General features: G+C 48.1%; 1 protein-coding gene across 5 annotated transcripts in view; it reads left to right on the forward strand.

The window, feature by feature from the left end:
- The window catches only part of LOC124788064 (bromodomain-containing protein 8), a 264,061-nt gene that overhangs the window by 57,720 nt on the left and 181,183 nt on the right, over positions 1 to 25,158 (forward strand). For 4 of the 5 annotated variants that reach the window (XM_047255155.1, XM_047255154.1, XM_047255157.1 and 1 more), the window contains exons 5-6: positions 10,415 to 10,512; positions 24,650 to 24,792. In XM_047255155.1, the coding sequence (XP_047111111.1) occupies positions 10,415 to 10,512; positions 24,650 to 24,792 (241 nt within the window). The remainder of the gene's footprint in view (positions 1 to 10,414; positions 10,513 to 24,649; positions 24,793 to 25,158) is intronic. The other variant, XM_047255156.1, reaches the window with a different exon arrangement.

Genomic DNA, 25,158 nt, shown 5'->3' on the forward strand with positions numbered 1-25,158 from the left:
GACAATGATCATGCACCCTCCTCTACAAAGTAGACCACAAAGGCTAAATAATAGAGATTTGATGATTGGGATGGCCAGGGGAGATGTAACAATTCATCCTCTTGCTCACAAAACTAGTCCTGAGTGATTAAAGTTGTGTAAATGGGGGTTCTGTCTTCTTAAAACACAGTCTCGCTTTGGGGGAGCAAACATTGTCCGGTATGATGGACCTGATCAGCCAAAATGGTTGCATATTCCTTGGCTGTAGTGCGACCTTGAAGAGTGCCCAAGGGCCCCATATGTACTGTGATACGTCTACCCAGATCATAACTGAACCCCTACCATATTTCACTCGTGGGATGCAAGCTCGACCAGAAGTTGAAACAGTGTGCAACAAGACTCGTACAACCAAATGACTTCCCTCCATGGCTCCTTAATCCAAGTTTTATGGCTTTGTCACCACATTTTCCAGTTACTATCATTTGCATCAGTGGTAAGTGATGTGTTGGCAGAAGAGCCAACACCGTGTTGCTAGAGGAGGCCGAAATGCACGTGTTTAAGCTCACGCAAACAGGCGTGAGGTCTGGAACAGGACAATGTAATTAATATAGCCAATAAGGTACATTGCTGCTGGAATACTTAACTTTAATCCATAATTGGTGTACATCGCTCTTGATGATACATAATTACAATCTCAATATAAACTGGTAATGGCGCCTTGCTAGGTTGTAGCAAATGACGTAGCTGAAGGCTATGCTAACTATCGTCTCGGCAAATGAGAGCGTATTAGTCAGTGTAGCATTGCTAGCAAAGTCTGCTGTACAACTGGGGCGAGTGCTAGGACATCTATCTAGCCCTGCTGTGTGGCGGCACTCGGTCTGCAATCACTGACAGTGGCGACACGCAGGTCCGACGTCTACTACCGGACCGCGGCCGATTTAAAGGCTACCACCTAGCAAGTGTGGCGTCTGGCGGTGACACCATAAAGTGAGTTTGGAATTGCATCTCACCCTCTAATTCACCATGACTAATTTGCAGATGATGTGCCACTTTGTCAGTAGTTAATCATCTGTCTAAGAGAATCATTTCCCATGAATGCTCAATGGTTTCTTCATTTGTGGCGGTAAATGGTCGTCCGGTTCCTTCATTGTGCATAACACTTGTGCGACCTCCCTCCTCCTCCTCTCCCCCAACCCTCCTCCTCTCCCCCAACCCTCCTCCTCTCCCCCAACCCTCCTCCTCTCCCCCAACCCTCCTCCTCTCCCCCAACCCTCCTCCTCTCCCCCAACCCTCCTCCTCTCCCCCAACCCTCCTCCTCTCCCCCAACCCTCCTCCTCTCCCCCAACCCTCCTCCTCTCCCCCAACCCTCCTCCTCTCCCCCAACCCTCCTCCTCTCCCCCAACCCTCCTCCTCTCCCCCAACCCTCCTCCTCTCCCCCAACCCTCCTCCTCTCCCCCAACCCTCCTCCTCTCCCCCAACCCTCCTCCTCTCCCCCAACCCTCCTCCTCTCCCCCAACCCTCCTCCTCTCCCCCAACCCTCCTCCTCTCCCCCAACCCTCCTCCTCTCCCCCAACCCTCCTCCTCTCCCCCAACCCTCCTCCTCTCCCCCAACCCTCCTCCTCTCCCCCAACCCTCCTCCTCTCCCCCAACCCTCCTCCTCTCCCCCAACCCTCCTCCTCTCCCCCAACCCTCCTCCTCTCCCCCAACCCTCCTCCTCTCCCCCAACCCTCCTCCTCTCCCCCAACCCTCCTCCTCTCCCCCAACCCTCCTCCTCTCCCCCAACCCTCCTCCTCTCCCCCAACCCTCCTCCTCTCCCCCAACCCTCCTCCTCTCCCCCAACCCTCCTCCTCTCCCCCAACCCTCCTCCTCTCCCCCAACCCTCCTCCTCTCCCCCAACCCTCCTCCTCTCCCCCAACCCTCCTCCTCTCCCCCAACCCTCCTCCTCTCCCCCAACCCCCCTCCTCTCCCCCAACCCCCCTCCTCTCCCCCAACCCCCCTCCTCTCCCCCAACCCCCCTCCTCTCCCCCAACCCCCCTCCTCTCCCCCAACCCCCCTCCTCTCCCCCAACCCCCCTCCTCTCCCCCAACCCCCCTCCTCTCCCCCAACCCCCCTCCTCTCCCCCAACCCCCCTCCTCTCCCCCAACCCCCCTCCTCACCCCCACCCCCCTCCTCTCCCCGACCCCCCTCCTCTCCCCGACCCCCCCCTCCTCTCCCCGACCCCCCCCCTCCTCACCCCGACCCCCCCCTCCTCCCCCCGACCCCCCCCCTCCTCACCCCGACCCCCCCCTCCTCCCCCCGACCCCCCCCTCCTCCCCCCGACCCCGCCCCTACCCCCGACCCCGCCCCCCCCTCCTCCCTCCGACCCCGCCCCCCCTCCTCACCCCGACCCCGCCCCCCCTCCTCCCCCCGACCGCCCCCCCTCCTCCCCCCGACCCCTCCCCCACTCCTCCCCCCGACCCCTCCCCCACTCCTCCCCCCGACCGCCCCCCTCCTCCCCCCGACCGCCCCCCTCCTCACCCCGACCGCCCCCCTCCTCACCCCGACCGCCCCCCTCCTCACCCCGACCGCCCCCCTCCTCACCCCGACCGCCCCCCTCCTCACCCCGACCGCCCCCCTCCTCACCCCGACCGCCACCCTCCTCACCCCGACCGCCCCCCTCCTCACCCCGACCGCCCCCCTCCTCACCCCGACCGCCCCCCCTCCTCACCCCGACCGCCCCCCCCTCCTCACCCCGACCGCCCCCCCCCTCCTCACCCCGACCGCCCCCCCCCTCCTCACCCCGACCGCCCCCCCCCCTCCTCACCCCGACCGCCCCCCCCCCTCCTCACCCCGACCGCCCCCCCCCCCTCCTCACCCCGACCGCCCCCCCCCTCCTCACCCCGACCGCCCCCCCCCCTCCTCACCCCGACCGCCCCCCCCCCCCCTCCTCACCCCGACCGCCCCCCCCCCTCCTCACCCCGACCGCCCCCCCCCTCCTCACCCCGACCGCCCCCCCCTCCTCACCCCGACCGCCCCCCCCCTCCTCACCCCGACCGCCCCCCCCCTCCTCACCCCGACCGCCCCCCCCTCCTCACCCCGACCGCCCCCCCCCCTCGTCACCCCGTCCGCCCCCCCCCCCCTCCTCACCCCGTCCGCCCCCCCCCCCTCCTCACCCCGACCGCCCCCCCCTCCTCACCCCGACCGCCCCCCCCTCCTCACCCCGACCGCCCCCCCCTCCTCACCCCGACCGCCCCCCCCTCCTCACCCCGACAGCGCCCCCCCCCCTCACCCCGACAGCGCCCCCCCCCCTCACCCCGACAGCGCCCCCCCCCTCACCCCGACAGCGCCCCCCCCCTCACCCCGACAGCGCCCCCCCCCCCTCACCCCGACAGCGCCCCCCCCCCTCACCCCGACAGCGCCCCCCCCCCCTCACCCCGACAGCGCCCCCCCCCCCTCACCCCGACAGCGCCCCCCCCCCCCTCACCCCGACAGCGCCCCCCCCCCCCTCACCCCGACAGCGCCCCCCCTCCTCACCCCGACAGCGCCCCCCCTCCTCACCCCGACAGCGCCCCCCCTCCTCACCCCGACAGCGCCCCCCCTCCTCACCCCGACAGCGCCCCCCCTCCTCACCCCGACAGCGCCCCCCCTCCTCACCCCGACAGCGCCCCCCCTCCTCACCCCGACAGCGCCCCCCCTCCTCACCCCGACAGCGCCCCCCCTCCTCACCCCGACAGCGCCCCCCCTCCTCACCCCGACCGCCCCCCCTCCTCACCCCGACCGCCCCCCCTCCTCACCCCGACCGCCCCCCCTCCTCACCCCGACCGCCCCCCCTCCTCACCCCGACCGCCCCCCCTCTTCCCCCCGACCGCCCCCCCTCTTCCCCCCGACCGCCCCCCCTCTTCCCCCCGACCGCCCCCCCTCCTCTCGCCCGACCGCCCCCCCTCCTCTCGCCCGACCGCCCCCCCTCCTCTCGCCCGACCGCCCCCCCTCCTCTCGCCCGACCGCCCCCCCTCCTCCCCCCGACCGCCCCCCCTCCTCCCCCGACCGCCCCCCCTCCTCTCCCCGACCGCCCCCCCTCCTCTCCCCGACCGCCCCCCCTCCTCTCCCCGACCGCCCCCCCTCCTCCCCCCGACCGCCCCCCCTCCTCTCGCCCGACCGCCCCCCCTCCTCCCTCCTCCTCCCACTACCCCGTCACCTCCTCCCTTCCCCTCACCCCCCAAATCTCACGGGAGATAAGGAAAGGAGAGAACAAACTTTATTGTCTATAGTAAATCATACAATCACCGCCATCACCCCTCTGCCCATTACTAATTCTTGTCCTTGTTCTTCCTTGTCGTCTCTCCCAACATATTTCGTCATTTCTGCCGTGCTTTTCTAAGTTAGGTATACTATATTTCAGTACATATTTCATTTTTCACCTTTCTGTCTATATGTGAAATGTTGCAAATTACTGCCAACAGTGCTTCTGAAAATGACTTTCTTTCTTTTTTTTTTTTTTCTTTTAAGGTAAAACCAGAAAATGTTCTCATGTTTCTGATTTTTGCCACCTGGATCTGTTTCAAAAATGCCATATGTGAAGATTTTGTACCTATAACATTTGCAGAGCTGTATTTTAATTTAACTTTTTGGTTTAATCTAACATTGATATTTCTAGATATTTCATAAATTTAGCCATTTTTGTGTTGTTGACATTGTAGGGTCTTGTACCAGGGGAAGCAATGGTGGCCGGTATCGTCTTCTAGATCTGCATCTTCATGTACATGATTACTCTGCACATTTAAGTGCTTGGCAGAGGGTTCATCAAACCACACTCATACAATCTCTCTACCATTCCACTCCCATACAGCGCGCGGGAAAAACGAACACCTAAACCTTTCTGTTCGAGCTCTGATTTCTCTTATTTTATTTTGATGATCATTCCTACCTATGTAGGTTGGGCTCAACAAAATATTTCCGCATTCGGAAGAGAAAGTTGGTGACTGAAATTTCGTAAATAGCTCTCGCTGCGACAAAAAAGTCTTTGCTTTAATGACTTCCATCCCAACTCGTGTATCATATCTGCCACACTCTCTCCCCTATTACGTGATAATACAAAACGAGCTGCCCTTTTTTGCACCCTTTCGATGTCCTCTGTCAATCCCACCTGGTAAGGATCCCACACCACGCAGCAATATTCTAACAGAGGACGAATGAGTGAAGTGTAAGCTGTCTCTTTAGTGGACTTGTTGCATCTTCTAAGCGTCCTGCCAATGAAACGCAACCTTTGGCTCGCCTTCCTCACAATATTATCTATGTGGTCTTTCCAACTGAAGTTGTTCGTAATTTTTACACCCAGGTACTTAGTTGAAATGACAGCCTTGAGAATTGTACTATTTATCGAGTAATCGAATTCAAACGGATTTCTTTTGGAACTCATGTGGATCACCTCACACTTTTCATTATTTAGCGTCAACTGCCACCTGCCACACCATACAGCAATCTTTTCTAAATCGCTTCGCAACTGATACTGGTCTTTGGATGACCTTACTAGACGGTAAATTACAGCATCATCTGCGAACAACCTGAGAGAACTGCTCAGATTGTCACCCAGGTCATTTATATAGATCAGGAACAGCAGAGGTCCCAGGACGCTTCCCTGGGGAACACCTGATATCACTTCAGTTTTGCTCAATGATTTGCCATCTATTACTACAAATTGAGACGATACCCCATAGGCCCGCAGCTTGATTAGAAGTCGCTTGTGAGGAACGGTGTCAAAAGCTTTCTGGAAATCTAGAAATATGGAATCAACTTGAGATCCCCTGTCGATAGCGGCCATTTCTTCGTGCGAATAAAGAGCTAGCTGCGTTGCACAGGAATGATGTTTTCTGAAACCATGCTGATTACGTATCAATAGATCGTTCCCTTCGAGGTGATTCATAATGTTGGAATACAGTATATGCTACAAAACCCTACTGCAAACTGTCGTCAGTGATATAGGTCTGTAGTTTGATGGATTACTCCTGCTACCCTTCTCAAACACTAGTGAGACGTGTGCTATTTTCCAATCTGTAGGTACAGACCTATCGGTGAGCGAGCGGTTGTATATGATTGCTAAGTAGGGAGCTATTGTATCAGCGTAATCTGAAAGGAACCTAATCGGTATACAATCTGGACCTGAAGACTTGCCCGTATCAAGTGATTTGAGTTGCTTCGCAACCCCTAAGGTATCTACTTCCAAGAAACTCATGCTAGCAGCTGTTCGTGTTTCAAATTCTGGAATATTCCATTTGTCTTCCCTGGTGAAGGAATTTCGGAAAACTGTGTTCATTAACTCCGCTTTAGCGGCACAGTCGTCGGTAACAGTCCCATCGGCACTGTGCAGCGAAGGTATTGACTGCGTCTTGCCTCTTGTGTACTTTAAATACGACCAGAATTTTTTTGGATTTTCTACCAAATTTCGAGACAATGTTTCGTTGTGGAACCTATTAAAGGCATCTCGCATTGAAGTCCGTGCCAATTTTCACGTGTCTGTAAATTTTAGCCAATCTTCGGGATTTTGCGTTCTTCTGAACTTCGCGTGCTTTTTCTGTTGCTTCTACAACAGCGTTCGGACCTGTTTTGTGTACCATGGGGGATCAGTTCCATCTCTTACCAATTTATGAGGTATGAATCTCTCAATTGCTGTTGCTACTATAGCTATGTATTTGAGCCACATCTCGTCTACATTTGCATAGTCAGTTCGGAAGGAATGGAGATTGTCTCTTAAGAAGGCTTCTAGTGACACTTTATCCCCTTTTTTAAATAAAATTATTTTGCGTTTGTTTCTGGTGGATTTGGAAGAAACGGTATTGAGCCTAGCTACAACGACCTTGTGATCACTAATCCCTGTATCAGTCATGATGCTCTCTATTAGCTCTGGATTGTTTGTGGCTAAGAGGTCAAGTGTGTTTTCGCAACCATTTACAATTCGCTTGGGTTTGTGGACTAACTGCTCGAAATAATTTTCGGAGAAAGCATTTAGGACAATCTCGGAAGATGTTTCCTGCCTACCAACAGGTTTTGAACAAGAAGTTTTGCCAACATATCGAGGGAAGGTTGAAGTCCCCACCAACTATAACCGTATGAGTGGGGTATTTATTTGTTATGAGACTCAAATTTTCTCTGAGCTGTTCAGCAACTATATCATCGGTGTCTGGGGGTCGGTAGAAGGAGGCAATTATTAACTTGGTCCAGCTGTTAAGTATAACCTCCACCCATACCAATTCGCACGGAGTATCTACTTCGACTTCACTACAAGATAAACCACTACTGACAGACACAAACACTCCACCACCAATTCTGCCTAATCTATCTTTCCTGAACACCGTCTGAGACTTCGTAAAAATTTCTGCAGAACTTATTTCAGGCTTTAGCCAGCTTTCTGTACCTATAACGATTTCAGCTTCTGTGCTTTCTATTAGCACTTGAAGCTCAGGGACTTTCCCAGCACAACTACAACAATTTACAACTACAATTCTGACTGTTCCTTGATCCAAGCATGTCCTGTATTTGCCATGCACCCTTTGAGATTGCAGCCCACCCCGTACTTTCCCCGAGGCCTTCTAACTTAAAAAAAAACCGCCCAGTCCACTCCACACAGCCTCCACTACCCTTGTAGTCACCAGCTGAGTGTAGAGAACTCCTGACCTATTCAGCGGAACCCGAAACCCCACCAACCTATGGTGCAAGTCAAGGAATCTGCAGCCAACACGGTCGCAAAACTGTCTGAGCCTCTGATTCAGACCCTCCACCCGGCTCTGCACCAAAGGTCCGCAGTCGGTTCTGTCAACGATGCTGCAGATGGTGAGCTCTGCCTTCATCTTGTAAGCAAGACCGGCAGCCTTCGCCAAATCAGATAGCCGCTGGAATCCAGAGAGAATTTCCTCAGATCCAAAGCGACACACGTCATTAGTGCCGACGTGCCACCACCTGCAGCTGGCTGCACCCTGTGCTCTTCATGGCATCCGGAAGGACCCTTTCCACGTCAGGCATGACTCCACCCGGAATGCACATGGAGTGCACACTGGATTTCTTCACCTCTTTAGCCGCCATATCCCTAAGGGGCCACATTACGCGCCTAACATTGGAGCTCCCAACTACCAATAAGCCCACCTTCTGCGATTGCCCGGAACTTGAAGGCTGGGAATCATCCTCTGAAACATGGCAGGCAGCTGCATCTGGCTCAGCTAGAGACAGTACCTGAAACCTGTTTGTCAGACGCACCGTGGAGGCTTTCTGACCAGCCTCCGGGGACGTCTTTCACTGCCTGCCATGCCTTGGAACGACGTCCCAATCAACCACAGGCAAGGGCTCAGCCCCACTGTGGGCAGCAACCGGGGCAACCACAGCGGCAGACCGATCTAGGGACAGATGGGACGAGGTCGACATCCCCGTGGTACCAAAGTCTGGCTCCCCACAGTGGTGCCCATTGGCAACAGCCTCAAGCTGCGCGACCGAAGTCAGCGCCGCCTGCAGCTGTGTGCGAAGGGATGCCAACTCGGCCCTCATCCGAACACAGCAATCACAGTCCCTGTCCATTCTAATCGATGTTGAACAACAGTTACTGAAACACGAGTCCGTGCCTAGATAACGCAAGGAAAACATGCAAAGAATGTATGAACTAACCTGTACAAATGCACAACGACTGCGCTACAATCTGCCTGAATTTATGATTACAGTAACTAAAACTCGAAATTACACCTCCTATACGAAACTCACACGCAATTTAAGTAAGAATCTACGAAGTAAACACAGAAAAGAAGCTATATACGTATCTTTCTGCGCTGTCGATTTACACCAACTGGGAGCTCAGGCCACACTGGTCTCTGAGAGCCTACTAGACAGACAAGTGCCACTGATGTACCAAAACAAAACAAGTGCATAATGACTGCCCCACAATCTGCCTGAATTTACGATTAAAGTAACTAAAACTCGAAATTACACCTCCTATACGAAACTCGCACGCAATTTAAGTAAGAATCTACAAAGTAAACACAGAAAAGAAACTATATACGTATCTTTCTGCGCTGTCAATGTGCACCAACTGGGAGCTCGGGCCACTACATAACTGCATACATTTATTAACAGGAACAAGAAGCTGCTTAGCTTTAAGCAAGTTGTTGTGGTACAAGCTCTTCCGTAATAGTCCATGTTAGCCTCGCTACTGGTGAAGTAAAAGCCCTGCTATGTACACTACTCTGGTCACTATGTACTGACTGACTCTAAGCTAGAGACTGTGACTGACTGGGCCCTCCGGTCTGTGCAGCGATCTAAATACTGGCAGTCGCGAACGTGTTAGCAGTGCGTTGCTTGCGAGTATGTCTTTGGCCTCTCACCTGATAAGCATGCTTGATTCAGTGCCTATTATCGATCTTCTTGCAGCCTCTTTGTTGACCAGCACGCTGGCAATTGCTTACACCAGCACAGCCATTTTTCAAAGTTCACTTTCATCAACATTCTAGACTAATGCAATTGAACGTACCACAACACAGCAAAATTGAGAGTACTGCTATTGTGGATTCCACATTGACACTGTACATTCAAACTTTTTTCTTCTAATAGTTTCAGTTTCACTGATTATTTCATCTTTTGCCACAATTATGATAATTTCGCCTCCTGTGCCATTGTACAACTGGTGATTGTTATGAACGTGTGAAGTAAATGTTGTCTTCAAATGAATCTTTGTTGTAATATCAAAATTCACAATATCACATGTAACTACATTGTTAACTAATTGTCACTAATGAGGCAAACTGACAGGTGAGAAAGTTCTACACATTTGTAGATAATAGCAGGGGGCAAACTGCATCGTAACTCATCCAGTTAATAGCATCTTGAGTCCCAAATAACAGCAAAGAAATGGTGCTGGATTTCACAAGCTGATAATCATCAGAAATATTGAAAATGAAATATTAACAAACAAAACAAAAGAATGTTCCAAAGAAACTTCCATTTGAACTGTACAGCTGCATGACAATTAAAACCTGATGTACCTAACTTACAGGGCCATTCAAACTTTGTGTCAGAATTATACAGCTGGTACAGGATCCCAAACCTGTTGGTCAGAAAACACACACAGACACTCACCCACCCATCTACACCAAAACCGACACACTCTTCTTTGTAAATTTATCATGTTACACAATTTAAACAAACATCTCCCTCGTATGCATTGCTCATTGAAGACTTTAAAACGCCTGAAATATAAATTTCTGTTGAAAATTTTTACTTTTAAAATTTGCTACCGTATGTGTAATTTTGATACTGTGTGTGGGAGCTTGAAACACTATTACTAATGTAATGGGTTGTTAAATAGAGCTTAACAGTGGTTTCTACTGTAAGCAGTTGTTACAATGACATTTTGGATTTAAAGATAAAGTTGTATTTATTTTATTATTATGGGTATTGGAGCTTGATGTAAACATTGTGTTTACAGTGAAAAGAAACAAAAGGAGAAGATTGCCGAAGCCCATGAACAGTGGCTTCGAGAACGGGAGGAAAAGAAGTTGGATATGGAAAGGAACTGGAAACCAGGTATGTTATTGCTCAAATATTTGTTGCAACATCAAGTGATGTAATCAGTTGTATTGCAGGTAGTGCTGCTTCCCCTTTTTGTCTACTTTATGTGAACTGCTTTGTAGATGTAGATTAAAACATGTGAACCATAGGTTGTAAACATTAATTTTGCAAATTATGAAATTGCAAGAGTGTACGTAGGGGATTAACTAGCAGATACTGTGCTGTTCTTTTCCTTCATGTTTGTAACAGATTCCTCAAATGGTTGAAATGGCTCTTAAGAACTATGGGACTTAACACCTGACGTCATCAGTCCCCTAGACCTAGAACTACTTAAACCTAACTAACCTAAGAACATCACACACATCCATGCCCAAAGCAGGATTCAAACCTCCGACTGTAGCAGCAGTGCGGTTCCAGATAGAAGTGCTTAGAACTGCTGAGGCACAGCGCCTGACAACGGATTCCTGTACCTTTCTTGTGCCAGCTTAAAGTTGTATGTGCTTCTAAATGCTCATGTTTTGTATGATTTAAAGTTTCCAATCAGTATGAATTTTATTTTCTGTGTTTTCTTGAGGACAATGAATACAAAAATTCATCCACTTAAATTTTGATGTCAGTTTCTTACATTTAAATCACAGAATTGTTATTGTGAATCGACTGTTTGATGTGGCAGACACAAAATATTGCTGTGCAGCACATTTACAATTTTTTTAACAGTTCCTTGTTGGTGCTTTTGCTGTTTTGGTCGGTGCTTTTGCTGTTTTGGTCTGTTCTGTGTGTCTTCATCACTTCAGGTTTTCATGTATGCCTCTCCTGAGATTTTTTTCTTTTGGTGTAATCTTCTTCTTCTTCTTCTTCTTCTTCTTCTCCCCCCCCCCCCCCCCACCTCCCCCCGGTCTCTAATAGCTGTTGCTCACATATGAAAATTTGTTATGGATATTTTTATGGTATTTCTGACCATGTGCTTCATTTCTGTAATGTCGGCAACTGTTCACAAAACTAAAAGTGCTTTCCAAACTTCAGTAAATATTGTGATTTTGCACTATGTGTGTCAGGGTACTCTTCCCTCATATAGGAATACTGTTGCAAGAAGAAAACAACTTCCGAATTTCATAAAAACTTTAAAACAATAGTAACTAAATCCTTATATTTCATTTTAAAGAATACACTCTATAATTAATTAAGAAGTGTCCTCTGTGACTTTGGTCCTACTCTTGTGACAGCATTGTCCATGACCTTGGAAGGCCCTACGGTACTCGCTGGCCGCCGTGTCATCCTCAGCACACAGGCGTCACTGGATGCGGGTATGCGGGTATGGAGGAGCATGTGGTCCGCACACTGCTCACCCACAAGGGGCTTGCAACTCTGGTGAATTTGTGCTTGGCTACCATGGGGCCCCAGCATTTGCGGCATATTTTCCCTTCTGTGCTGCACGTCTATCCTCTTGCTATTCTTTTTCCCCTCCCTTGGGGAACATGTCTAGGGTATTATTGGGAATGTTCTACATTCTGTCACTGATGTGCGAACAGTCTCACCTTTGTTTTTCGCTTCCTTGTCCTTTCTTTGTTTCCCTTCTCCTCTCGTTCCCCTGCTTTGGCGTTTGAGGATCCTCTTTTTTTTTTCATCTTCCTCCCTGTGCACTCCTCGCTGGCCCACATGTCTGACGCGTAACAGGTGACTGGGTAATGCGTAATTCCCAGCTCTGGATCGACAGGTAAGGTTTGCATGTACCCCCTGGTACAGGCCAGACCAAGGGAGGGGTGATTGCCTGAGATGTAACCTTCCCAAATTGCCGATTGGTCCCTCTGTCAGATGTTGGGGAGGTGTGACTCGAGGTGTGATCAATCGCCTAGGGCGAGTGTCTCCTTGTGAAGGGGGCCTGACAATCATGTGGATTTCCTCACAGTGAGTCAATCATCATCCCACTCAATGTCTACAAAACATAAACATATATGCAATGAGGCTAGTGATTCAAAGACCATTCCTGCTGCACCACAGTTCCTCGTGGTCTCATGTACTGAAGATATCAGTCCTTCGCCACAGTAAAACCGTTTATTATTCAGAAAGGTGTAGATGCAATTGCTGTCCCTGTGAAATTTATGGAATTGCACTTTGCTTTTGGACACCAGTTCTGATTCTCAAGCACTACAGCTGCTTGCTGCCTTGCTTCTCCACGGTTACCCTGTTCGTGTCGAGGCCCATAGAATTTTGAATTCTTCCCATGGTGTAATTTCCACCAGGCTGCTCGACGGTCTAACAGAGGCCGAAATACAATTTTACCTCTCTGATTAGGGTGTCATTGCTGCCCATCATGTAATGAAAAAGCTAGATTCCACCTTATTGGTGCCCACCCGCACTCTTTATCATTTTTGATAGAGTGGTGCTTCCATCCAAGCTCAAAACAGGCTATGAAATTATTACCGTCCGGCCATACATATCGAACCAGTTGCGCTGCTATTAGTATTATCGTTTCAACTACACTAGAACGTCTTGTCGACACCCAGCCAAATGCGTCACCTGTGGTAGGGATGCGTACGAGGGCAATTGTTCACCTCTTTCTCCCCACTGTATCAACTGCAATGGTGGCCATGCTGGTGCCTCTTGGGATTGTCCAGTGTATGTTGATGAGCAGGCTGTTAAAGAGATCTGGGTAAAGGAAAAGGTGCCTTATCCAGTCGCTCGCAAGTTACTGGCTAGTCGCATACCCTGCCTTCTCCCGTCTGGTACCTATAGTTTTGTTCTTGTTACCCCTTGCTCCATGAAGGACATGGCAACTTATTAGACATGCAAGGACATGGCAACTTAGACATACAACCTCCAGTTCTGCTCTGAGGTTGTGAAATTGCCCAGTGTCGAAGTAGCATCACCATCCCTCCATCCAACTGTGCAACAAGCTGTAAAACTCTCACCTCAAGGGGCAAAGCCACCAGCTACACAACCGGAAGGCCAGAAAGGACAGAAGGAGTACTTCCATGAAGACTTCCTTCGTCCCTCCAGCCAAACAACACCCGAGTCTTCATCTAAACGGAAAGGCTCAAAGAAGTCCACCAAAGGCAAACGGTCTTCTCCTTTGCCACCTCAAAGATCCTCTTCGATGGTGTCAACAAGTGGTACTTCAGCCCGGCCAGCCTCCGTGTTGCCCACGCTCACCAACAACCGTTTTTCGGCGTTGGACTCCACAGACTGACCACACAAGCAAGCTGATGCTTCCGAGGACACCATGGAGCAGGATCCTCCTGCTTCTGTGCCCTGTAGTGGCACCTCTTCTCCAGCTGTCACTCGGCAGCTGCCGAGGTGACACCCCTATGTCTCTTCCTCATCATGACTCTCCTCCAGTGGAACATTGGCGGTCTTCGATCCCACAAAGAGGATTTACGGCTGCTTTTAGTGTTGCAGCATCCCCTAGTACTCTGCCTTCAGTAAACGAAATTGCACTCTCACGACCACTTTGAGCTTGTACATTTCTTACTGATTCTTTTTGACCTTCCCCCTGCCTCCAATGGAACGTTCGTGGCCTTCAATCCCACAAAGAGGATTTATGGCTGCTTTTAGCGTTGCAGCGTCCCCTAGTACTCCGCCTTCAGTAAACATAATTGCACCCTCAGGACCTCTTTGAGCTTTCACATATCTTACTAATTCTTTTTGACCTTCCCTCTGAGGTTGTCATTCCCTCTCATGGGGGTGTCAGTCTGCTCATACGTGATGACTTTCATAGTCACCCCATCTCTCTGACTACCCATCTTCAAGCTGTTGCAGTTTGCCTTTTCCTTCCCCATCTGAGTTTTTCCCCCCTGTATCATATATGTCCCTCCGTCGTCCGCTGTCACCAGGACGGACTTCCTTCAACTTATTAGGCAGCTACTTCCCCCATTTTTGTTACTCGACGACCTTAATGCACATCATCCCCTTTGGGGTACTCCCAGGACCTGTCAGAGAGGTGCCCTCTTCTCTGACCACCTTAACCAACTTAACCTCTTCTGCCTTAACACTGGAGCACCCACTTTCCTTTCCAACTCCTCGCACACCTATTCCCATTTGGACCTCTCCTTGTGCACTGTCCAGCTTGCCTCTCGTCTTGAGTGGTCCATTCTTTCTGACACCTTCTCGAGCGACCATTTCCCGTGTGCTATCCGTTTGCTGACTCCTACCCCATCCACGTGCACGCCTAAATGGCAGCTTCGTAAGACTGACTGGCAGCTGTATTCCTCTTTGGCGACGTTCGGAGAACTAGATTTCCCCAGTTGTGATGACCAGGTAGAATATCTCTCAAACATTATCCTTACTGCTCCAGAACAGGTAGAATATCTCTCAAACGTTATCCTTACTTCCTTACTGCTGCAGAACGTTCCACCCTCTGCACTTTCTCTCTACCATGTCGTGTCCCAGTCCCTTGGTGGACTGAGGCATGCAGCGATGCAATTCACACGCGAAGATGTGTTCTCCACGTTTTTAACCACCACCCTGTGCTGGCAAACTGCATTCATTATAAACAGATGCATGGAAAGTGTCGTTGCGTTCTTCGGGATAGCAAAAGAGCTAACTGGATTTAACTCCCAAGTCCTTTTAACAGTTCCACACCTTCCTCTCATGTGTGCCAACCTCAGGCAGCTCTTTGGAACCAAGATCCAGTCCCCAATTTCTAGCCTGACAGTTGCTGAGAATGTCATCTTGGACCCTATTGCTATCTCCAACACCTTGGGCCTCCATTTTGCAGAAGTTTCGAGCTCTTCCCACTATCACCATGCCTTCCACCATTTTAAATGAGCAGAAGAGGCTCAGGTGGTACCCTTCTCTTCTCCGAATTGTAAGTGCTACAATGCCGCCTTTACTATGAGGGAGCTAGATCATGCTCTCAGTTCATCCGGATCCTCTGCCCCAGCCGCCAGACGCCATCCACATTCAAATGTTGCAGCACCTTTCTCATGTGGGCAACCACTTCCTGCTTAACATGTACAGCTGCATCTGGGCAGAGGGCACATTTCCTGGATGCTAGTGTGAAACCAGCATCATACCCATACCTAAGCCTGGTAAGAGCAAAAACCTTCCTTCTAGCTACCATCCCATCTCTTACCAGCAGCTTTTACAAGGTGATGGATCGTATGATTCATACCCGGCTGGTATGGTGGCTCGAGTCTTGCCATTTAATAACAAATGCACAGTGTGGATTTAGAGCACTGTGTTCTGCAGTTGTGATCATCTCGTTACTTTGTCCACCCATGCCATGAATGGTTTTCTGCAGAAGTCCCAGACTGTGGTCATGTTTTTTTATTTGGAGAAGGCATATGACACCTGCTGGAGAACAGGTATCCTCTGTATTCTGTACACATGGGGCTTCCATGGGCACGTGCTCTTTTTTCTTCGGGCATTTTTACAAGACTTGAGTTTTCAAGGTACATGTGGGTTGTGCCTTGTCGGACACTGTAGTGGTATCCGACGCCAAATGCAACGTATTGACACCAAATGTAGCGGGTGGATGCCGGAAGGTGCCGTATTGAAACTCGGCGAGAACTTTCCAAATGACTTATTTGTCTCCACTACAAAGCTTCGTACACCTCGGTCTGCGTCACAAGGCCCCGCATTGCTGAGGTAGCTCCCCAGCGGCCTGTGCACGCAACGCTGTGTCAAGCCGGCCTTGTACACCAACTGCAGAGTTCCGATTATGTCAGGATGGCTGCGCCAGCAGCCGACTCAGTGGCCACTGCCCTTGTTGTCTCTGCACTGCTCCACCAGGAGCCATAGGCCGGCCCCGCTGCTGCTTCTTCCTCGCTAGCATAGGTAGGGATGCGGCGGCAACAACCACCCGCGATACGGCATCCGAATCTGCGGCCCTTGCTATGGAAGTCTCCGGCATGTGTCGGAAGCCAAGACGACTACGCATGGTAGCGAGCCGAAGAGTGGCCCGCCCTGGCTGGCTGCGGACCCTATGTCGGCCTCAGAGGGTCGAACCAACGACCCGCTGTGGACTGGGATGGTGTCGCCCCATCTGTTGCTGCGAGTAGCCCAGTGGAGTGACACACCCTGCCGTCCAGGAGAGCTGCCACACTTGAATGAATCTTGTTAGAAAACAACACCTATTTTTGCTCGGCTGCGCGTCTCTGTTTCGCTAACGCACCGTTTTGCGTCATGTATGCCTCAAACCCTGGTTGTGCCAGTGGGCCCCTTCTGCCTATAGCTTGCGCCATGCGAACTGCTGCATTTACTCTTTTCAGCGGTTCAACGGCCCCATGGCCTTCACTCCACTTTGCAACCGCTGGTCAGCGTAACTTACTGCAATCCGGACCACACCTGGCTGTACCTTGTGCTCAGAATATAGCTCAAAACTAACTTTCCCTATCCTAAACGGTGGTGCCACTGCATTATTCCCCTCTTCGGAAAGACCCGGTCCCCGGCTCGTCCTTTAACTAACTCTTAAACTTGTTTGGATTGACACTTGTGATATACTTACTTACTATTAGAAAACTTAAATGTGGTCTAGTGCCCTCTTGAAACCATGACATAAAACAAAACGTAAAAATTCCTTACTGGATGACCACTGCTCCGTCAACCCCTTACCTGCTTGTCTCACACCCTCAGTAGCCAATCCACTGGGACTTGGACTAACCTTGGTTCCCTCTGGGAATTGACTCTCCGCCTGATCAGAAAGAAAACAACACATAACAAAGTTAAGGCTGCGAGACACTTGGTACAGAGGTGCTCAAAATGATCGTTATTTTCCGTTGCCTTTCCCTATACTGCGCGGCATGTTGAAAAAGCTGTACGGCTGATATGCGCCCCTCTTGCTCTATAATGAACTGGTTTGCGGATCTCAACAGACCCGGCTCCAGAGTTTGATTTAACAAGGTCAGATTCTGCCTTGCAAAAACTGTAAAGTGGTTTCTGGCCAGTACAGCTGTGGCTGTGTAACATTAAATTATGTGACTCCTGAAATTGACGCTGGCAGAGGGAAGGTTTGTCCTATAATGTTACACTTAGTTCCATTGATGAAAATTCCGCTTCCTTCGAGCTCTACATGTTTTGCTTCCATAAACACTTCTTGCTCAAAACAATTTGCTACTACCAAATTCTCATAGCTGGAGAAGATCCAATGCATCCTGACTCGTTGCAAGTTCCATTTTGATTCCACGATGTCCCTTCGACAGTCTATTCCTTTCCCCCTAACTAAAAATAACTTCACTGTGCACGTGTCCTATGTTTGTAGGTTCACAGATTTTCCTCCAACATTCACTATTTTTGGTCCAAACTCAACACCGATTCTGTGACTACTTTCATCCTTAAATTTACATTATATGAACTGGTGCAATAAACACGACTTTCCTGACCCAACACTGTCGATAACTAAAAATTTAAACAAGAAATCGTACGACTCTGACACCGTTCAACACACATTTATTACGGCTTTGCCAAAAAATTTACTCCGACGCATTTCTCTCTCCAGAACTGTGTTTGATCTCTCCTCCAACAACACTCCACATACGTCAGACGCTACACTTCCCTTTTCAGTGACCTGAGGACAGGGATCACCATCACCCTTCCTCTCACTTCAAAAAGACTGCTGCTGCAGCAGGCTCACAAGGCCTGTTTTCAACACACACAAAATACAATGCCCAATTACTGTACGCCAACCCAATGATGCATAACAAGAAAACAAAAAAAACTACGAATACTCCACTAACTTCTGGATCACAAAGCATAGGGTACTTCACGCTGTACTCTAATTACCTGGTTTTCTCTGCGCGTAGCACCTCTCTTCACTCTCTTTTTCTTCCTCTTTCCTTCCTGTGACACGCCTGGAATCACATCCGGGCAACTCTTAAATGACCGTAACCGCTCATGTGTACTATCATGGTTCTAGTTGGCAGCTGAAGCTCAGCATTAACGGGGGATGTGGTTTCAACAACTTGGTATGGCCCTTGATACCTCGTGAGGAACTTCTTCGTTTTCCCTTTTTGCATATAGGGGCTGGACAGCATTACCCATTGCCCCACTTTATACTGCAGTAAACTGACCAATTGACGTACAGATTCACCAGTCCTTCCTTTCTGTAGCTTCACTAAATCAAATGGTGATGGCATTTTTCGCCCGTACACTGCCTCATATGGAGACAAACCGGTATTTGTATGGAGTTTTGCATTATATGCCCATACAATATGCTTCAAATACTCGTCCCATCTTCCTAATTGTCCTATGTACCTGTTCTGTCCTGTTGGCCTGTGGATGCAACGCGCTCATTCTCCAGATTCTTTACATTCACTAATTTACACAGTTCCTTCATTAAATCAGACATGAAGTTGGTCCCTCGGTCAGTAATTATTGTCTCTGGTACACCAAACTTCAAAATCCATCGTAGAAAAGTACTAGCACCGTCCTAAGTGATCCAAAGTCTCAGTATGTTTGGAATGGGGTAGGCGTCCGTTACTGTCTTATTATTGAGGTATTGGTAGTCAGAACAGAACCTGTATTTCTTAGTTCCATCCGCAGATTTTTTAGGCACAGCGACAATGTCTTGTTCCCCAGCAACTATTCCGCAAGCTGCTGATCAATGAAATTCTCCACAATCGGCTGCAAATACCTCAGTATTCTGTATGGTTTACGATAAACAGGTGCTTCATTCTCTGTCAGTATCCTATGTAGAACTAATGGAGTTGCTGGCAACGGCCATTGTGGAAGAAACAAATCCTTAAATTCCCACAATAATTCTTCCATATGCTCTCTTTGTCCTCCTTTCAAATGCTTAATTTTGTCACGCAATGCAGTTCTATCGGCAGTTAGTGGTTGATCACTTTGCCTACCTCTTGAACACCAGTCTTCATCATCTGGCACATCAAAATTTGCTACTAAAACTCCTTTCCTCAAGTTCGCGTCTACAGCGCTAAAATTATCCATGTTCACGGGGACTTTCCACCCGTTGTTTCCCTCCTGTACGCATACAACACTAAGTTTCACAAATTAACCAAGTGAGCCCAAATCTTCATTATCATCTAATGGTTGAGTAACACATACTGTACCCACAGGTAGATTCGACTCCACACTTACCCAAAGTGACTTCCCGGTGCCACTAGGCACACACTCATGCGAATTAAGCCTTAATGCTAATGTACGTGTTTCAATTGGTTTGTTCCTTATGTTGAACGCCCTTCACGACAGCTCTGCATTGACAACAGTTTCCCCTAGCAGAAATAACATTCCACCAAGTTCCACAGTTTGTTGACCAAGGTCAATTTTGGCATGATGGTGTTGCAAGAAATCTACTCCTAGGGTCATGTCGTAGCCCTCACTTACCCATGGTACTACCTCCATGCACGCATTAAATCGGACTTTCTCTATGCGAAAGTCAACTGTTACTGATCCCAAAGGTGTGACCTCCTTATCCCCCACTCCATGCAACCTATAACGTGGTGGGTCTAACTTCCTTTGTCCCATTATACTCTTAGTAGCCACTGGCACTTGCACTCCTGTGTCCAACAAAATCTTAAACTTTTTTAGTTCCTGCAGATACTACCACTGAACATTCCACCTCTGCATACGTATTCATAGCATTGAAATTAAACAGGAGCTCCCTTAGATGCCTCTTGAGCTCCCTCTGCCGTTTAACGCTTGTACGCCTCCCCTATCTCCACTTCTCCATCGTCCACGCTTCTTATTTCCACCCCTTCCTCTATTCCTTGGTGACTGGGTATGATTTTATACTTGCTGCGAATACTGTTTGCCTCTCGTGTGCCCCTGTTGCCATGTCTATTTCCTCACATTGAATTGCCAGCTGAATGGCCGAATACAAATCTTTAAGATTCCTTTTCTCGCACTTTCAGTGACTTATGCGCCGGTAACCCTCTCAAAAATACATAAAGTGCCTTTGCTCGGACTCCTGCAACAGAACACGATTCACTTCAGCGCTCTGACCCAACTCGTAAGTATACTGATTAATTTCCCTTATCCTGTCCGCAAATTTTTCTATCATCTCCCCCTGTCTCTTTGTCATTGTACTTAACCTCTCCCTAAAGTACCGAGTGCTGTTCTGTTTCTTATACCTTTGTAAAATCCCTTCCTTCAACTGCTTAAACTGTCCTGCCATCCTTAAGGCCTCAGAACAAACACCTGTTAATCTAATTTTGACCATATGTAACAACTGCTGATCAGAGCACCCATTCATCACCGCTGAAATTTCAAAGTTCTCCACAAACAAACACACATCCTCAGATGCCTTGCTAGAAAACGGAATAATTAAACTCGCGGCAGCTGGATCAATCTTCTGCACCCTAGGCAACAACGACTGATCAGATGCGGTTTCGCGTCCACTTCTAGACGTTAATTCATTTCTCAACTGCGTATTGTCCGCTATCAATTGTGCTACTGTTTCCATCAAAATCCGCACCGCTTCTGGTTCCGACACACCTTGCGTTCTTGACTCTACCATTATGTTGCTTTTGTTCCCAGTTAATAGTTTTGTTTCGTAATTAAGTACAAGAATAATCTGACTTCCTACAGCTCTGTATTGTCATACTCAGTATCATCATAAACCAATACAAAAGTAATTAAATTCCACGAAAAAATAATAAATCTGTCTGCCTCAAATCCCCTAACACTTAGTCTGACAGCAAAATATACTATGCCCACGCAAACATCTAAAAATGTGGCTTGCCAGGAGCCATACTCAATAAAACAAAAAGAAAGAAAACGTCCAACACTCAAAAAGAACAATTTTGTCAGCACTCACCACATCTTGTGACTGCACTGCACTTGGTGGGCTTGAACGTCATACTGGACAGATGACGTCCGCTATTCTGACACTAAATGTTATGGGAATATGACGTGAAATGTGGCATATTGTCACCAAATGTAGCAGGTGGGTGCCAGGAGGTGCCGTATTAAAACCTGGCGACAACTTTACAAATGATTTATTTGTCTTATTTGTCTCCACTACAAAGCTCCGTTCACCTCGGTCCGAGTCTCAAGGTCGCCCACATTGCTGAGGTAGCACCCCAGCGACCTGTGCACACACCGCTGTGTCGAGCTGGGCTTGTACGCCAGCTACAGGGTTCCGATTATGTCAGGATGGTTGCGCCAGCAGGCGACTCAGCAGCCATTGGCCTCATTGTCTCCGCGCTGCTCCGCTGGGGGCCATAAGCCGTAAGCCGGCCCCGTTGCTGCTTCTTCCACGCTAGCATAGCTGGGAATGTGGCGGCAAAGACCGCCCGCGATCTGGCATGTGAATCTGCAGCCCTTGCCATGAAAGTCTCTGGCGGGTATCGGGAGCCGAGACGACTCCCCTTGGTAGCGAGCTTAAGAGTGGCCCGCCCTGGCTGGCTGCAGACCCCACATTGGCCTCAGGTGGGGGAACAACCCCAGAAGCGGTCTCCCAGCCAATAAAGCCAGTATGATTACTTCACCACATAGTTTGACCTACAGCACTCATTCTGACCAAATGAAACTATAAAATCACTGTTCACATGTGACACTAACATTCTGATCTTATAACTCTGCATAGTCTCAAGTGTATAGCAAAGTACAGCTCTATGGTAAATGGCTGCAGTGGATTGTCTAAAATTACTTGAGGACCTCTGTTCTCTAAATGAGACAATTCTTCTTATTTATGAAATTTTTAAAAGCGCACTTTATTATTAAGTCTATGTTGCCCACCATGTTACTTAAGTATCCAATTGATAAATTCTTGGCATTTCCAACAGTTGTTAAATACTTACGGGATCAAGATGCATAACCTACTGCATCACAGCAGAAAACATTACGAGAAAGATAAATATGGCTGATATGCATGTGACATCAGTTTCAACGTACATAAACTACTGGTAGTCAGTAAAATTCTGTTCCTGAAATGGCAAACAGGCGGAATCGAACAACGTTGCTATATTCCGTCCTGCATTTTCTGTGTTTGTTGAAACAGGTGGAATCGCGTGTTCATAATCTTAGGATGTCTCATTTTCAAACTTCTTAAGTACTGAATGATGTTTGAAATATTATAATAGGCATAAATACTTGTCTGACAATTATGATAAACCCAATAAACAGCAGAAGAGAAACTAGTTGTTCAAAATTGATATTTCATTTTATGTATAACGGGTTGTGGAATGGGTGGAATTCTGAAGTTGGAAAAAAGTAGAACAGTTTCTCCACCATCAACACTACTGTAAGCTACCGTATTTACTTGAATCTAAGCCGCACTCGAATCTAAGCCACACCTGAAAAATGAGACTCGAAATCAAGGGGGGGGGGGGGGGGGGGGGGAATTCCTGAATCTAAGCCGCACGTGAAATTTGAGACTCGAAATTCAAGGGGAGAGAAAAGTTTTAGGCCGCACCTCCAAATCGAAACAAAGTTGGTCCATTGTAATATGAGACAATTTAGGTCGAATGAATGACAATACATCTACAGTAGGTTCGAGTCGTAAGCTTAGCAGTTAAGCTTTACTAGGTAGCCATTGCTATGCATCACGCGCTTCGTCCATATTTATACGGGTACCTTTCATTTTTCATGTGCTTCATCTGGTTTGAATTGATTGCTTATTTTGCTTTGATCTGGTAAGTGCTGTTCTCTTTGTTATTGATGTTTACGTCACTCTAAGCTGAAAATGCATTACTGTACTGTGTCGTGAATTGATTGTTGCATGCTGATAATGAGTGTTTACGGCCTGTCCCCGCTCGCGGCATGGCTTGTTTTTGTGCGCGCTACCGCCGCTTACAATAAAAAAAGAGAGGAATCGTTTCATTAGCAAAACAATGGCAAGAGCTGCTATTTGTTGTTACTTACACTGCTGCTTTCTTTGATAATGATCAACAAGAACCAAGTAATAGACTGCTTTTGATAGAAGACGTTCTGAACGAGAGTTTAGCAAAAAATTTTCTCCATTTGAAAATCTTTGCAGACGCCTCTTTAGTACATTACATTCTGCACAGAAATTAGTCATCTTAGATTTAAAAATCTAGTCAATTGCTGTGCTTCATTTCTGACTGTATCACTATTAGGCATAAGAATAATACGAATATAAACATGGCATGCTATGTATATTCTTCCGTGTTTGCTGTTGTCTCACCCTAGTTTCGTAGTTTATTAGGCAGACAGGATTTAAATGAGATAGCAGCAAACATGAAAGAATACACGGCAAAATGTTTATTTTCGTATTATTCTTATGGCGAAGAGAATACTGTATGTGATTCACAATTCATAAAAGTTCCTATTAGCAACCATCTCTTCTTACAGGCAGTAAAAAATTCAGAACGTAGGGTTGGCCATATTGACAAACATCCCAAACAGTCTTGCCAGTCGGATTTTCGTAGTACATTGAAATGCTGCTACATTTGAAGATGAACAATACGGAATTTGTATTTACTTCGTTGGATAATGTATAAAATGCAGTGGTCGAAACTTGGGCCGGAGAAGAAGGCTCGTCTTGCACCCTTTTTTTGTTTTGGACGTGGTGGTTTTGGCGCTAGTATTTATCTTTGTGCCTGCAAAGCATACCTATGCAGCGCCACATATATTCGATGGCAGAAGTTAGTTGTGGCGGCACCTACCAACATTTTTCAGCTGCAAAACTGTGGTCATTCTGTTTGAAACATTGCAGCCAATTATTTTCTCTACAAATTAACTCACAATGCTAATTAAAGTAAAACTAGCTTCAGTTGCCTTAAAGAAATGATTGAAACAGATTCTGTACATATTGGTATAGAAATAAACTGTGTAGCTCTTGTGGTTTCACATTGATTATTAAACCCGATATGACATGTCTCATTGTTTTGAAACGTATTATCAGATGTGTGTGTTTCTGTGGTGTCTACCTGAACAATATTACTTTGTTGTTTTGTTTGGGCAGAAACATAGAAAGTCAGCAATGAACTTGAATTTTAGAATAAATACATGTTGCTCATAAGTTGTATAAGATACTGACATCTTATACAGTCATTGTTGAACTAGTGTGTATAGTTTGTTTTCAGATACATTTATTTCATATTGTCAGTTTGGAGAGAGTCAGTCTCGTTTTTGACAAAACACATCAGTGTGAGTGCAGCTGCGAAGTTCTCCCTGACATTTTTCAGTCTTTCTGTATATTATGCATGTAGCCAAGTAAAATGATGTCTGATAAGTGCTCTCCTAATTTTTACTATATGTGAATGCTTGCTACAGGATGACAAAGCATGTACAGTTTCTGTTTCAGCGCCTTCACAGTCTCCTGTCCATCGTAGGAAGGGTGGGCTACCTCGACCAGTTGGTGGCCGTCGCAGCAGCAGTCAGTCGGAACATAGCAGTGAAGCAGACAGTCCAATAAGTGAGCCATTGAATGTAGAGGCGAGTAAATTACTCCTATATTTTTCCCAATATCACTCTGTGAAACTAGTTCGTGAATTTATCTTTGTTGTTATTGTTGCCGCCGCCGCCACCACCACCACCAACAACAACAACCACCATTCAACATCCATTATAATATTCAGCTATACACATATGTCATGCACTTTCATTAGGCTTTGGTCTTTTGTTTCTTATTTATTGGAATTCATCAAAAAACTACCTTGCTTGATTTACTTAGCATCCAGCTGCCGGGCAACATGTCCTGCTTACCTCAATTTCATGTTCATACAATCCTAAACGTGTCTCCACTCGAACTTGTTCTGCAGTCCATTTGCTTTTCTTATCTCATAACAACTTCCAACATGC

Source organism: Schistocerca piceifrons, chromosome 3 (assembly GCF_021461385.2).
Source record: "Schistocerca piceifrons isolate TAMUIC-IGC-003096 chromosome 3, iqSchPice1.1, whole genome shotgun sequence".
Taxonomy (NCBI): domain Eukaryota; kingdom Metazoa; phylum Arthropoda; class Insecta; order Orthoptera; family Acrididae; genus Schistocerca; species Schistocerca piceifrons.